The sequence below is a fragment of the Scylla paramamosain genome, chromosome 2, assembly GCF_035594125.1.
Source record: "Scylla paramamosain isolate STU-SP2022 chromosome 2, ASM3559412v1, whole genome shotgun sequence".
Taxonomy (NCBI): domain Eukaryota; kingdom Metazoa; phylum Arthropoda; class Malacostraca; order Decapoda; family Portunidae; genus Scylla; species Scylla paramamosain.
In genome coordinates, this window is record NC_087152.1 from 24,724,255 (window position 1) to 24,740,084 (window position 15,830).

The 15,830-nt window shown below is 40.5% G+C and overlaps 2 protein-coding genes across 13 annotated transcripts in view; one reads left to right on the forward strand and one right to left on the reverse strand.

Moving 5' to 3' along the window:
- LOC135111959 (uncharacterized) overlaps positions 1-7,776 on the forward strand; it is a 70,424-nt gene extending 62,648 nt beyond the window's left edge. Inside the window, exons 4-9 of one of the 2 annotated variants that reach the window (XM_064025642.1) lie at positions 2,778-3,788; positions 4,049-4,178; positions 4,778-4,826; positions 6,308-6,455; positions 7,222-7,432; positions 7,602-7,776. In XM_064025642.1, coding sequence (XP_063881712.1) covers positions 3,756-3,788; positions 4,049-4,178; positions 4,778-4,826; positions 6,308-6,455; positions 7,222-7,432; positions 7,602-7,714 — 684 coding nt within the window. In that variant the 5' untranslated portion in view covers positions 2,778-3,755 and the 3' untranslated portion in view covers positions 7,715-7,776. The remainder of the gene's footprint in view (positions 1-2,777; positions 3,789-4,048; positions 4,179-4,777; positions 4,827-6,307; positions 6,456-7,221; positions 7,433-7,601) is intronic. The other variant, XM_064025648.1, reaches the window with a different exon arrangement.
- The window catches only part of LOC135111972 (lymphocyte-specific helicase-like), a 51,196-nt gene continuing 42,395 nt past the window's right edge, over positions 7,030-15,830 (reverse strand). For 8 of the 11 annotated variants that reach the window (XM_064025735.1, XM_064025721.1, XM_064025714.1 and 5 more), the window contains one exon: positions 7,030-8,726. Coding sequence is in view for 1 of the 11 variants with exons in the window: in XM_064025753.1 (XP_063881823.1) it covers positions 8,384-8,624 (241 nt within the window). In the remaining 10 variants the exon portion in view is untranslated. The remainder of the gene's footprint in view (positions 8,727-15,830) is intronic. The other 3 variants (XM_064025705.1, XM_064025753.1, XM_064025695.1) reach the window with 2 other exon arrangements.

The window sequence follows — 15,830 nt, forward strand, 5'->3', positions numbered from 1 at the left end:
CAGCATAAGCAGAAGGATTAGAGGTCAGGAAAAGGTCAAGAATGTTGGGCGTATCTCCAAGACGGTCAGGAATACGAGTAGGGTGTTGCACCAATTGCTCTAGGTCGTGGAGGATAGCAAAGTTGTAGGCTAGTTCACCAGGATGGTCAGTGAAGGGAGAGGAAAGCCAAAGCTGGTGGTGAACATTCAAGTCTCCTTGACACAGACCCTCTACTAAGTACAGGCGTGGTCAAAAGTGTACCATTTTGCATTCATTTTCATTGTGTTTAACTTTTGCTCAATATGAAGTGTGGTCTGCTGACAGCCTCCTTACAGAATAGAGAACAGATAGTGTGTCGGTGGGTCAGAGGACTTAAAGACTGAGAAAATGTCAAAATGTTCGATGCAGTGAAAGTCAATAGAGAATGTTACTCGACTTTTGTCCATGCTTGTACTCGTATTGCTTTTTGTTCCGAGGCCTCATAACTCCGCTTCCCTCATTCCGCCGCATTCAATAACTGTTCCGCGTGCGTGCGTCAGCTGTGATGTGTTGCAGTTTTCATCACCATATTTCACGAGCTCCGCGCCCCTTCAGACCTTGTGAAGCAATAATTTGTGTGAATTCTGACACACGCGATACCAAATTTATTGTCGGAAAAAACATGAACTTGTAGCAACGCATCATCACCACCCCTACAAATTTACGTACATGCATACATACCTTCTCTGTTCAAAATTACACATTGAACTTAAGCTTCAACATTTAGTGACATTTATTAACTCAGAGGTTCTTAACTGAGCAAAAATATAAAGACACTAATAAGAGCAACGGCTACTTATTTTGCTGCCATTGTCTTTCGAAATTAGAGCATGGACTTACGCTACAACATTCTATTAAACTCAGGAAGCCAAGGCAGTGGAAAGGTGAATGGCGTCATCAACCTTCATCAATTTCTCACGTGTGTTTAGCGTAGTACCTTATGGCATTTCCTTGGGACGACCTGTTCACCCTATGGTAACACGTTAATTATTCTATTTCATCCGCAGGAGCTGTGTTCGGAAATAGCGGTGATTTACATTTACTGAAAGAGGGAGAAAATATCACCTCGGAATGAGGAAGATTGTTCACTTATTCGCGGTCTAATTGTTCTTTAGCTGTGGTTAGGTTTGGCTGGTCAGGTCAGGAGTCTGTAGGCGTTGGTTGGACGCGAATACACAGTTATTGAGGTGATTAAAAGTACTCCTGTAAAATGCTACGTGGCATCATCAAAGAGAGGGAGGAGGGAGGAAGGGGGGGGAGCGAGCCCGAGCGACCTTGAAAACAGCTGAGAGATGATGCCACGTAGCATTTTACAGGAGTACTTTTAATCACCGCAATAATGTTGTATAATGCTTATCGGTAAATTGCATGCTTTTTAACACCTCCGTTGCTCCGTGTTGCTTGCTGCCACCACCCCTCCCCAATCTCTCTCTCTCTCTCTCTCTCTCTCTCTTCGATTGCCACAAAGCATCACGCACTCATCCCTTCTCTCCGATGAGTGGTGACTGGCAATAAGCTTATCTCAACTGTGGATGAGTGCAATTGCGGGGAAGTCAGAGCTGCCTGGGTGGTGAGAGTCTTGTCAGGATGTCTTGCAGATTTGTATATCCTCAGAATATTCCCACTTGATGAATTCTTAGTAAGTGTGGGCACTTCCGGGGCTTGTGGGCAGAAGAGAAGCCTCAGCTCGGGTCATGGTGGACCTGGATGTAGGTAGTAGCCAGTGGCGACTCGTCAATAGGGATTGCGAGACTGCAGCCCCCCCAGTGGATTTCTAGGATTCACGAAAATAATGTTTATTTATGTTTGACTATCATTCACATGAAAACACCAGTTTTCATATGTTTATATGGAAAAAAAAATACTGCAAAACAGTGAGGAAGTACGGAAATTATTTACTATTTAATGATACCAAAGCGGGGAGAAATGGGGAGAGACTTCCCAGGCATAATGGCGAGTGTGGACTGCATCCAGCGCAGTCTTGTCTCGGTTGTTGTGGCTAGGTGAGTGTTCTTGCGTTGGTCTTATTTTCGATCGTGTTTTTCAGTTTGTCAGGGATGGAGAGGCTAAATGCACTTGCCATGATTTCAATAGAGAAGATTTCTATGAATAATATGCCAGGTTTAAATGAAAAAGTTATTGATCTGTTTGGACAAAACAGAAACAGGAGAATGGACTTCCTTTTCAAATAGCCTAAGCTAGCACTAAGGAAGTCAAGCATTTACTGTTAGAATAAGACCTAAAGAATTAAATAATTATCTGTTTATCTTTATAATCTATCAATCAATGGTATGTTAGACAATAACAATAAAAGCATTTAAGATTTTATTTGTCTGAATGTGAGACAGCCCCCCCCATCAGTAACAGTCACGAGCCGCCACTGGTAGTAGCTGTGGTATGGTGTGAAAGCTGGTGGTTTTGGTTGTAGGACATTGAGGTGTCACAGCCTGATTAACTGATACGAACCTGTTATTGCTAATATAAGCACTGTGAATCCCTTTCACTGTGGTTTGCTGCTATCACAGTTATCCCAATATATTACTGAGCTGCCTTATGAGAAAGTTTGGTGCTCTTGAGTACAACTTTATCATGGTCATCTGCTTGTGGGGAGTTCTTAAGAACTGGCATAAGGATAACATAAATGCATCAATCTTGACTAGCTAAATTCTCACTATGCTTATTATGTTCTAAAACTATAATTGTCATATAATATCAGTGTTATTGCATAGGTTAATTTGAGTGAGTCTCGGGTTTACAGTCCAGTTCCCCTGCTGATGAAAGTTGCATCCCATCTGAGTACAACACTCCACCACAGCCATTGCCACCACCACCTGCTATCTCCATCTCCACTGCCACCACCGTGCCAGCCAGGCCAGAGGCATGGGATCCTAATGTTCAAGATAAGTGATTCCACTATCTGTGGCCTGGCCATGAACACTGTAGCCATAAGTTCTGCACATCATAAAAGGCAGTTAAAAGGATGTATTTTATCCCACAACGAAACAAGAATTTCAGGCTGATGTAGAATGATAGATTGACAATACCTTAAATAGTAATTTAATTCAGACTGATTTAATTCAGATTATGGTAATCTTTTGATCAAAGCAAAGTTCAAATAAAATTTTACCAAGTTGTGATTAGTAAGAACCAAGTCCAGTTTTTGGCAGTGTTTATTATAATTAATTGTTTTTGATGATTATAACTGTACACACTCCATTGAGCAGATGACCACAGCTTGTAACTGTGGATGCTTACAGCCTGGTGAGGACTTTACTGCAGATCACCGTGTTATGTAGAGGATCTTTTAATTTTACACTTGCAACTATTAGAGCTGCCTGCTGCTGACTGTCGATTATGAAATTCTCTCTCTCTCTCTCTCTCTCTCTCTCTCTCTCTCTCTCTCTCTCTCTCTCTCTCTCTCTCTCTCTCTCTCTCTCTCTCTCTCTCTCTCTCTCTCTCTCTCTCTCTTCATCTGGCACCACTACCATTGTTATTTATCATGTGTTACAAAGGATATGTTGTGGGTCACATCCATATGCCTGTTATAGATGATGGAAATAATTTATTGTGTGTGTCACCAAATTTGGGAGCAGTAGAACATATCCGCTATCAGTGCAAGAAGTTACTGATGTAGATCCTTGCAAATCAGGAATTGCTTATGATTTCATGATGTAAATATTTATGCTTGGAAATTGATCAACACATCTCTTTATTTTCAGGTCTAGATTCAGAAGCAATGAAGATGAACCCAGGAGTGCCCCCTTATATGGTAAATAAATTTCATGAAGATATTTATTTACTTATTTATTTTTCTATCCTGTCAAAAAAAAAAATCACAAACACCACATTAAGGAGGGGATGACAAAAGATTACACCTCTATATATTTTATATTATTTTTACATAAGTAATTTGAAGGGAACTGCATCCAGTTGCCATATATGTATTTATCTTTTTATTCAATCTCACCAAAAGTATATAGGTTTGATCTTCGTTTCTGTTGAACTAAATAATTGTAAATGTATTGTCAGGTGTACCACATACCCATGATGTATGGAGGGTTTGGGGACTACAGCTACAACCCTCACTGGGTCTGTAGCATTCCTGTGATGCCTTCCCCTGCTACAGTAGAGGAGGGCAAGCAGACACCCTTGATGCCAGGTTAGATACGTTGTGTTGATCATTTTCAACTTCAGTAGTATATTTTCACCTGACAGCTTTTTTTTATTTCAGATATATATGATATCACTTACTCTTCTACTAACTTTTTGAAGGCTGTGTAAGTTGAAAGGATAATTGTTTTTGAAGTGTATAATTACATTAAACCTTTATTTTTGTGTAATGACTAATCATAGATGAGGAAGAGCATATCACAATATCCAAAAGTTGCCATATCTGTGGATTCATTCTCATATTTTGCTTTCAACATCATGAAACTGATGTACTGAATACAAATAAATTAATTATACCCATGAACAAAAGAAAAATATCTGTCAGAGTGAGTGCCAGACACATGATGTAAAGCCACGGTAAGCCTGCAGCATGAGGCACCGATAATATTTTGATTACCTTATATTGCCACTTTTTTATTCGATGCAGTTCACTATGTTACACTTTTATGGATTATTATATCTAAACTAAGTTATGTCAAACTTTTGTTCTCTGTACCTTGTTATACAGTGAAGAATCAACATCACTGCTTGCTCATAGATGAGATAAGAGTTGAATATTTCTAATGTTACTTCCTGGAATATATGCAGGAACAGATGGGTATCAGCAGATGGTGGCTGTTGGGGGCTGGGGACAGGGGTAAGTGGGTGATATGCCTCCCCAGTTGGTGCTCTGCCCACCTTCTGCAGCGAAAGGTTATCCTCCTTTGCTGTGAGAGCTGCCGCTCCCTTTTGTGAGTTGGATTAACAGCGTTTGAGTGTTGGAATAGTGTGTCAAGGTATGGGGTTGTTGCTTCAAAACTTCATCAGTGTGTGCCACCTGCTTTATTTGGGTCATTATTTTTCTCTGAGTGATGGTGTCTCTCTTATGAATTTTTATTTCTTATCTCCACCTCTATATCTTTGTTTTGAGCAGAAAATAGAGATGTGGTGATGGTGGTAAGTGGTTAATTGTTTTATTTTGCTTCTCCACTTCATTAGGCACTGTGAATTAACACCAAGGTAGAATTTAACACTTAAAAGATTCCACTACTGTCCCATGTCTTGCTTTTTTTATTATATTGAAAGAGAAAGGAGAGAAAATTTGGCTCCTTTTTTTTGTGCACTGCATTGCAGCTCTTACAAATTTTTATAATGCGGAAAAAATTATATATGGATTTTTATTTATTTTTTGTTAAGGGGGGGAAGTAGTGAGTGAGATTTATCTAAAGAAAGGAAGTTTGACAGGAGTTAGTATTGTATTTTAATGAGTAGGAAGCAAAAATATTGGTAATAATAAAAGAACAAAACCATCAGTCAGATTTGGATAGTAGTCTATTAAAAGAAATAAGATAATGGTTTATAAACATTATCTTGCCAGCTCGTAATTAGGAAAAATTTTGAAAAGCAAGATTATAGAAACATAATGTGTGATGATGATATCTTTTAATGATTTTCTTACATGGTTTTTGGTGTGAGATTAACAACCCCTGCTCTATATTAAGAATTTGCATGTTTCTCTAACACTGATATACTGATAATTCCATCACAATAAAAGGAAGATAATTCTTGAAAAAAACTGCAAATTTTTGTGTTTAAAGTTATTTCCTCAAACTTTCTTGAGGGCATGGGCAGAGTAGAAGACTTCTTACATGCTCTTGTCAATTTATTCTCTATTCCAGTCACCTTTCTCTCTCTCTCATTAACTATATTCGGTTTTATTAAACAGTATGTGATAAAGTATTATTTATCTTGTACTCTATATAGACATACAAAATCAGTTACCTAATTTGAATTGCAAGAATTTATCCTGTTGACTTTACTCCTGGGACTTCACATGGTCTTGCCCACCTCAGAAGAGGCAGGAAGGAGTTCAGGAACTGAGATGTTCCATAATGATAAAGTACTTAGTCAGGAGCAAGTGAAGACCTGTTATGACCACTTTTTAAAAAGAATAAGCAAGATAAAGGATTTTTAAATTGATAATTTGGTCCATCAGTATATATTTCATTAATAAACATGATATGCTAGCCTGCTAACACACATGTTGACCACTCCTATATAAATACTGATAGCCTTATGAATATCTTGTGCAAATGAAGAAATGAGTCCAAGATGATGTCAATGATTACCTGTGTACAGCAACCTGAGGGCAGAGACGGAGGGAAAGATGGCCCACCTTTCCACCACCATCACCCATGGGGCCGGGGCCGTGGTGGACCCCATCACCAAGGGAGGCACCACTATGTTGCACATCAGTACTCAAATAATCATGGCAACAACTTTCATGGTAAGCTAGAACAAGTTTCTCTCTCTCTCTCTCTCATTTAGATTACATTCTATATACATATAGCTAAGGGGTGAAGTGGTGAAGGAATAATTACTCTTGGCTTACTGATGAGATGACCCAAGTTTGAATTCTGAGCCAGATAAAGACTATTTCGACTTGGGAATATGTACAGGATTTAAAACTCGGTTATTTTGAAAGTCAGAAGCCCTGCTTTCAGTCCTAACAAGACACTTTGAGCCAGTGTGGTATGGTATTTGGCTTGATCCTTGTCAGTGAATAGGGGAGGCCTTATCCTGTAGTGAAGTGAAAATCCAACAGCCCTACATTCTTGAGGGAGTGTGGAACTTACAGGTGGAAAGCAAAGTGATAATTTTTCCCTTGCTTTGTACTGTATCTCTTCCTCTACCTCCTTCACTTTCCTCTTCCCTGCTCTTTCTTTTTTCAACCAAGTTCATTATACAAACATGCTAAAGTGAAGTGTGAATTTTTTTTTTTTTTTCCCCTTCTATCACTACACACACACACACACACACACACACACACACACACACAAGTGGATAAATGTACAGGTATATTAATGGCAGGCAATTTAATACAAGTAAAATACAGACTTATGCTTCATTAGAAGTCAAAATGTAAGATAAACAAAAGAGGTGAAGAAAAATAGAGGATGATAGTGATCAAATTAAAGGATTAGGGAAACTCTCTCTCTCTCTCTCTCTGTCCCTGATCTCATTAAGTGATCTCAGCAAGTGTTTCCCAACAGCATGTCATTGAAAATCTGGACCTGTCCGGGCTGGTGAAGGACACTCATTGGCAGTGGGTGGCAGTGACAGACTCTAGAGCAGTACATCCTGCAGGACTGGGCCATGAGGCCACTGAAGGACACCGCTCATTCTGCAGGAAGAGAGTGGCTGTAAGGAGCAGTACAGGAGCCCAGAGAAGGAATGTTGTGTGGGGGAGAGAGAGAGAGAGAGGTTATTTTTTTTTTATTTCTGTATTTTTTTTTTTTTTTCCTATATCTTCTATCCTGCTTTTTTCTGTTATTCTGTTAGAAATGTTTTTTTCAGCTTTTCTTGTTCTTTTTTGTTTCTTCTACCTCTATTTATTTATATTCTTTTCTGATGGAAGATACATTATGTTCAGTGTGTGCCAAGGTGACACCACTCTCCACCTCACCTGGGAACATCACCTGCAACACCCTCTCATCCCAGCCTCACCTAACAGCCATCAGTCATCAACTGCTGCCTTGTATATAATAGTTTTCATATAACCTTCTGTCTTCTGTATCTTGAAGTGAGTAAAGAAAAAAAAAATAGAGTTGATGTGGTTGGTCATTGTCCTTGGGGAAAAAAAATGGAAAAAAAAAAGACGAGTTGATGTGGTTGGTCAGCAGTGAAGGAACGATGACCTATGACGTAAGTCTATATATAGACCAAGTTTAAGATGCAATTTCCACATAGAGGTCCCGGGTCAGGGTGTCTATAGAATTCTGACCCTCCCTGACTGAAGGGAGAGATGTGGCCTCTATGTGCAAATCACAGCTTAGACTCTGACCAGGTCCTTCCTTCACTGCTGGGGGAAATTGAAACCAACCACATCAACTCTTTTTTTGAGCTTAAGGCAGATTACAACAAAATTTTTATTCTTTCAACATGACAAGCAGTTTCTGAAGTTTGCACATGCCTTTCCATGCAGAAAAAAGGTTGCTGGATGCTGGAATTGAGAGTTTCCCAGCCTCAGGACAGCAACACCACTAGACCACCGCCCACAAGTGTTGGGCTGATGTGTAGCTCAGGTTCTGCAACATTCAGCAAAGGCCACCCACTTCTCCACTTCTATCAGGACTCCACTTGCACTTTGAAGACACAGTGTTGACAGAGCTGAACAGAGCTGCATCATTTTCACTCTATGATGGCCCAATTCAGTCATAACACTTCACTTGAGGACAGTTGACTGGCACCAGGGTTTGTCCTCCACTCCATCCATGACGAATGAAGACCCAATTCTGCCGAGACTCTGTTGGGTTGACCGGCACCAGGTTTCACCATCCACTCCATCTCCTTCAGCACGGCTTCAACTCCTGCCAGTCCATTGCTCTCCACTCCTACACTGATCATCTGCTGGTCCCTCCTGACTCCCCAGGCTTCAAGGGACTGGTGGGCAGGGCTGCAGCATGAATTAACTGTCAAGACATGGGTGAGGTGGGGTGGCCTAAGCTTTCTTGCATCAAGGCAGCAGCAGGCAGTCTTTCACTCTCCTGCATAAATCCTGCAAGCAAATAGTTCTTAGTGATACACTCTGGATAACCTTCTGTAGCTACAGAACCTATACATGATCAAAACAGTATTTTTTTTATGTAGAAGGGACATTGGCCAAGGGCAACAAAAATCCAATAAATAAAAAAAGCCCAATGAGATGCCAGTCCCAGAAAAGGGTCCAAAGCAGTGGTCAAAAACTGAAGGATAAGTTTCTCGAAACCCTCTTGAAGGAATTCAAGTCATAGGAAGGTGGAAATACTGAAGCAGGCAAGGAGTTCCAGAGTTTATCAGAGAAAGGGATGAACGATTGAGAATACTGGTTAACTCTTGCAATAGAGAGGTGGACAGAATAGGGGAGGAGGGGGGGCATTCAGTTAGCAAGATCAGAAGAGCAGTTAGCATGAAAATAGTGGAAGAAGACAGCTAGAGATGCAACACTGTGGTGATGAGAGAGAGGCTGAAGACAGTCAGTCAGAGGAGAGGAGTTGATGAGACGAAAAGCTTTTGATTCCACCCTGTCTAGAAGAGTGGTATGAGTGGAACCCCCTCCCCCAGACATGTGAAGCATACTCCATACATGGATGGATAAGGCCCTTGTAGAGTTAACAGCTGGGTAGGGGGAGAGAGGGTGAGAAAAACTGGCAGAGATGTCCCAGAACACCTAACTTCTTAGAAGCTGTTTTGGCTAGAGATGAGATGTGAAGTTTCTAGTTCAGATTATAAGTAAAGGACTGACCGAGGATGTTCAGTGCAGAAGAGGGGGACAGTTGAGTATCACTGAAGAAGACAACCTTCCAGTTGTCTGGAAGGTTGTGTTGAGGATACAAGTAATTTTCTCATGGTATTGAATCTGGAAATAACTAGGTAATTCATAAGATAAATACATTTGTGTTTAGATAAGAAATGGGTGTGCATGTATATGGGGACTTGATATAAGTATTTAAATACATAAAACAAACTAATGAAGATCATATATGTAATTTTCTCATGGTAAGTAATCAGAAAATAACTAGGTAATTCATAAGTTATTTTTGTGTTTAGATGAGAAATGTGTGTGTGTGTGTGTGTGTGTGTGTGTATGGGGGCATGATAGAAGTATTTAAATAGATAAAACAAACTAATAAAGTTAATATAAGTAATTTTCTCACAGTAAGTAATCAGAAAATAACTCTAGGTAATTCATAAGCTAATTACATTTGTGTTTAGATGAGGAATGGGTGAGTGTGCACGTGGAAAGTTGATAGAAGTATTTAAATGAACAAAATAAATGAGGGTGATGTAAGTAATTTCCTCATGGTAAGTAATCAGAAAATAACTAGGTAATTGATAAGCTAAATTCATTTGTGTTCAGATAAGGGATCGGTGTGTGTGTGTGTGTGTGTGTGTGTGTGTGTGTGTGTGTGTGTGTGTGTGTGTGTGTGTGGGGACTTAATAGAAACATTTAAATGAATAAAACAAACTAATAAAGGTGGTATAAGTAATTTTCTCACAGTAACTAATCAAAAAATAACTAGGTAATTCATAAGCTAATTACATTTATGTTTAGATAAGAAATGGGTGTGTAAAAGTAAAGGACAGACTGAGGATGTTCAGTGTAGAAGAGGGGGGCAGTTGAGTGTCACTGAAGAAGAGGGGATAGTTGTCTGGAAGGTTGTGCAGGGTGGTTTCACCAGCGTAGGAGTGGATAGGACAAGAAGTTTGGTTTAGAAGGTCATTGATGATTAATAAGAAGAGAGTGGATGACAGGACAAAACACTGAGGAACACCACTGTTAATAGATTTAAGAGAACAGTGACTGTCTACCACAGCAGCAACAGAATGGTCAGAAAAGAAACTTGAGATGAAATTACAGAGAAAAGGTAGAAGTCGTAGGAGGGTAGTTTGGAAATCAAAGCTTTGTGCAAGACTCTATCAAAAGCTTTTGATATGTCCAAGGCAACAGCAAAAGTTTCACCAAAATCTCTAAAAGAGGATGGCCAAGACTCGGTAAGGAAAGCCAGAAGATCACCAGTAGAGCGGCCTTGATGGAACCCATACTGGCGATCAGATAGAAGGCTGTGAAGTGACATGTTTAAGAATCTTCCTGTTGAGGATAGATTCAAAAACTTAGATAAGCAGGAAATTAAAGCAATAGGATGGTAGTTTGAGGGATTAGAACAGTCACCCTTTTCAGGAACAAGTTGAATGTAGGCAAACTTCCAGCAAGAAGGAAAGGTAGATGTTGACTGACAGAGCTGAAAGAGATTGACTAGGCAAGGTGCAAGCACGGAAGCACAGTTTCGGAGAACAATAGGAGGGACCCCATCAGGTCCATAAGCCTTCCAATGGTTTAGGCCAGCGAGGGCATGGAAAACATCATTATGAAGAATTTTAATAGGTAGCATGAAGTAGTCAAGAGGGTGGAGGAGAGGGAGGAACAAGCCCAGAATCGTCCAAGGTAGGCCAGCGAGGGCATGGAAAACATTATTATGAAGAATTTTAATAGGTAGCATGAAGTAGTCAAGAGGGTGGAGGAGAGGGAGGAACAAGCCCAGAATCGTCCAAGGTAGAGTTTTTAGCAAAGGTTTGGGCAAAGAGTTCAGCTTTAGAAATAGATGTGACAGCAGTGGTGCCATCTGGTTGAAATAGAGGAGGGAAAAAAAGAAGAAGCAAAGTTATTGGAGATATTTTGGGCTAGATGCCAGAAGTCACAAGGGGAGTTAGATCTTAAAAGATTTTGACACTTTCTGTTAATGAAGGATTTTTTGGCTAGTTGGAGAACAGACTTAGCATGGTCCCAGGCAGAAATATAAAGTGCACGAGATTCTGGTGATGGACGGCTTAAGTACCTTTTGTGGGTTATCTCTCTATCATATATAGCACAAGAACGGGGTTTGGAAGGTTTAGGTTGAGAAAAAGAGTGAGGAATGTATGCCTCCATGCCAAACACTATCACCTTTGTTATGCACTCAGTATACAAAGACGGGTCTCTGACACGGAAGCAGTAGTCATTCCAAGGAAAATCAGCAAAATACCTCCTCAGGCCCCCTCAACTAGCAGAGGCAAAACGCCAGAGGCACCTTCGCTTAGGGGGATCCTGAGGAGGAACGGGAGTGATAGGACAAGATACAGATATGAGATTGTGGTTGGAGGAGCCCAACAGAGAAGAAAGAGTGACAGCATAAGCAGGATTAGAGGTCAGGAAAAAGTCAAGAATGTTGGGTGTATCTCCAAGAGTCAGGAATACAAGTAGGGTGTTGCACCAATTGCTCTAGGTCATGGAGGATAGCAAAGTTGAAGGCTAGTTCACCAGGATGGTCAGTGAAGGGAGAGGAAAGCCAAAGCTGGTGGTGAACACTGAAGTCTCCAAGAATGGAGATCTTTGCAAAAGGGAAGAGAGTCACAATGTGCTCCACTTTGGAAGTTAAGTATTCAAAGAATTTGGTAAGAGTGTTTTGTATGTAGAAAAGGATGATAGATTGTTGGGAAATGATGTTATGGGTGTGGTAGAGAGCATGTTTGATGTAGGAAAGGATGTGTGCTTGTAGTGGGGATGTTCACATGTAGGAAAATGGTGTAGAAGTGTTGTGTTGGTGAGTAGGGGACAGTAGTGGGTGTAGGTAAGAAGTGGGGAGAGAAAGAAGATTAGTTATTATTATTATTATTAATTTTACTTATTTATCTTATGTCTGGTTTACATGTGTGTGTGTGTGTGTGTGTGTGTGTGTGTGTGTGTGTGTGTGTGTGTGTGTGTGTGTGTGTGTGTGTTCAAATCTCCTCTTACTGTCTAATTATTTTGTTTATCTATATATGTATCTATGTTTGTAATCTGGCTTTCTATTTATTCACCTGTTTGTTTATATTATATATTTATTTGTCTTTCTTTTTTTCCATCTATCTATCTATCGCACTGTACTTACCAACCTGTTTTGTCTGTCTGTGTCAATATGTCTACTCATTTCTACACTAGCTAACCTATCTATCTATTTATCTATCTATCTGTCTGTCTATCTATCTATCTATCTACCTATCTGTCTGTCTGTATATCTATCTGTCTATCTCCCTATCTATCTGTCTATCTATGCAAGACTGATGTTTTTTCATGTGTCTGTGTTTGTCTTTTAAATACTTTTTGTTATTGGTGAGATTGTTAAGTTATTTGTAGTTCAAGTAATTCACCATAACACTTACTAGTTATCATTATTGTTACTATAATAATTCTACAATTTCATAGTTTTCCATCAGACTTATTACTTAATTTTTACAGCAAGTTAATAAAAATTAGTTAAACGAGGCCTCGAAGGATTTCTAAGAATTCTTTGTTTGTTGTTATTGCAATAGATTGTTCTTGTATCATATCATCAGAACTTAACTACACTACTTCATTCCATCTATGTATTATGACTATATAAACTAGACTGCACATATTTTCTTAAACAATTCTCATGCATTTTTTTTCATTTTAGCATGTGCACAGTGAACAGAAAATAGGAGTACACATTTTTTTCACAGCCACTCAAAAATGCCACACACATCACACACAAATTGTGCACTTCACATTCACTTCTTACCTCAACACCTATACATATAATTTTAGATGCAGCAAATATCTTTACATCTCCTTTACCCTTTAACAAATATTTCAGCAGGAAGAATCTACAAACTGTACTGTTTTGGTGCTTTGGTATATATATAGATAGACAGATAGACAGATAGATAGATAGATAAATAGATAGATAATGTGTGTGTGTGTGTGTGTGTGTGTGTGTGTGTGTGTGTGTGTGTTGTGGTGCTTTGTTATATAGATAGATAGATAGACAGTGTGTGTGTGTGTGTGTGTGTGTGTGTGTTGTAGTGCTTTGGTATATACATAGATAGACAGATAGATAGATAGATAGATAGATAGATAGTGTGTGTGTGTGTTGTGGTGCTTTGTTATATACATAGATAGACAGATAGATTGATAGACAGATAGATACATAGATAGATAGATAGATAGATAGATAGTAATAATAATAATAATAATAATAATAAACGGTTTATTATTTAGGCAGTTAACAAACTGAAAATGTACAGAGGGGGTGGGGAAATACTTAACATTAATCCTAAAGGTAAGTCTAATCTAGAAGGGACTACTGATTGATGGCTCGCACCAGATAGTGTGTGTGTGTGTGTGTGTGTGTGTGTGTGTGTGTGTGTGTGTGTGTTGTGGTGCTTTGGTATATACATAGATAGATAGATAGAGTGAGATAGATAGATAGATAGTGTGTGTGTGTGTGTGTGTGTGTGTGTGTGTGTGTGTGTGTGTGTGTGTTCGTGTGTTTGTAAGGATATGTAGATAGGTAGATAGATAGAATAGTGTGCGTGTGAGAAAAAAAAAAGGCTTGCTAATCCTCTCCCAGAAAATAAACAAATAAATAAATAAATAAATAAATAAAAAATAAGGAATAAAAAAGTGTTTTTAAGAGTCTGTATTTGTGGTCTTAAATAAATATATCAAACTCTTTCTTGTTTATTTGTAATGTAAAACACTTTCATTAAATTCGTGTGCTGATGTTTAATTTTTTTTTTCCTAGTAATGTTACCGCCAAGCGGGTGAAAGTTGTTGTGCAAGCGAGTTTGTCAATGAGGACGGAAAGGAGCTGGAGGTGAGGGCAAGGACAAAGACAAGGCCTAAGTCAGCGAATTTCTTGTACGGTCGGTGTTGAGGTAGTGTTGATGTAAGGAGATGAAGGATGCTTGTTATGACATGAGGCTAAGATGAGGCCGGCCTTATCGCTGTCGCTAATGGATAACGATGGACAGGGTAGGAACCCAGGCAGTAACTGAGGACGATAGGGACACTTTGCTGAGGACACTCATGCAGGGAGGGCGTGTATCGGTGCAGAGAGAGAAGTAGATAGACCTACCTAGAGCACCTGTCAGAAAGGGCGTGCGCATTACTTAACGATTACCTCAAGACCCAAACACGTAAGTGTAACAACTGTCTGTGTAAGAATACATTATCCTATAAGTAACGTGCAGAATCATACCTGTATTACACAAATTATTCATACAGAATATTGTCTATGATCATTAATGTATGTCTTCAGGTTTTGACCAAATTCAAGTGGATCCAACTGGATTCAATCAGATACAATAAATGATTCGTGTCATCGTGTGGGTCTGAATCAACATTCGCCGCCTGCTGGCGGAAGTCAAAACGTACTTTGACGCACGCTTGAGGTAGACAGTGCTGTGTGACCTGAGAAGGCACCCTGGAAGCAGCATCAACGCCGGACACACGGAGTGGACGTCACCCCTGGCAGCAGACATCACAAGAAGAGATGAAAGGTCCCCAACCAGGACTGGGTAGTGTGCGTGTTCATTCGTGTTTGTGGTGACGCACGGAGCGGCAGGCAGCAAGCCTGCCCGTGGGAAAGCTGGGGTAGAGAGTGTGTTCCTTCGTGTGTTGGCAGTGGCGCACGGAACGACGGGCAGTCACCCTACTCCTTGGAGGAATGGGTAAGGAGTGTGTGTTCGTTCGTGCGTTAGCGGTAGCCATGGAGCAGCGGACGTCCTCCCTACTACTCCGAGGACTGGGTAGGGAGTGTGTTCATTTGTGCGTTGGCGGCGACGCACGGAGCAGCGGACGGCCTCCCTGCTCCTCCAAGGACTGGGTGGGGAGTGTGTGTTTGTTCGTGTGTTGGCGGTGACGCACGGAGTGGCGGATGGCCAACCTGCTCCTCCAAGGACCTGGGGAGGAAGGGTGTGTTCGCTCGAGTGTTAGCGGTGGCTCATGGAGCGGCGGGAGGCAAGCCCGGCCCTCCAAGGTTGAGGTAAAGTGTGTGTTCGTTTGGGTGTTGACTGTAGCTCACGGTGACCCACAGAGCCACTGACGGGCTTCTCACTCCCTCCAATACCAGAGGGAGAGGACCTGCTTTGGACTCAGATGTGGGGGCAGGAGCGAATTATTGCGTGAAGAGGACCTGGTTTGGACCCAGACGCGGGCAGGAGCGAATTATTGCATGAAGAGGACCTGCTTTGGACCCAGACAGGGGGCAGGAGCGAATTATTGTGTAAAGAGGACCTGTTATGACCCTGACGGGGACACGAGCGAATTATTGAAAAAAAAAAAAAAAAAAAAAAAAAAAAG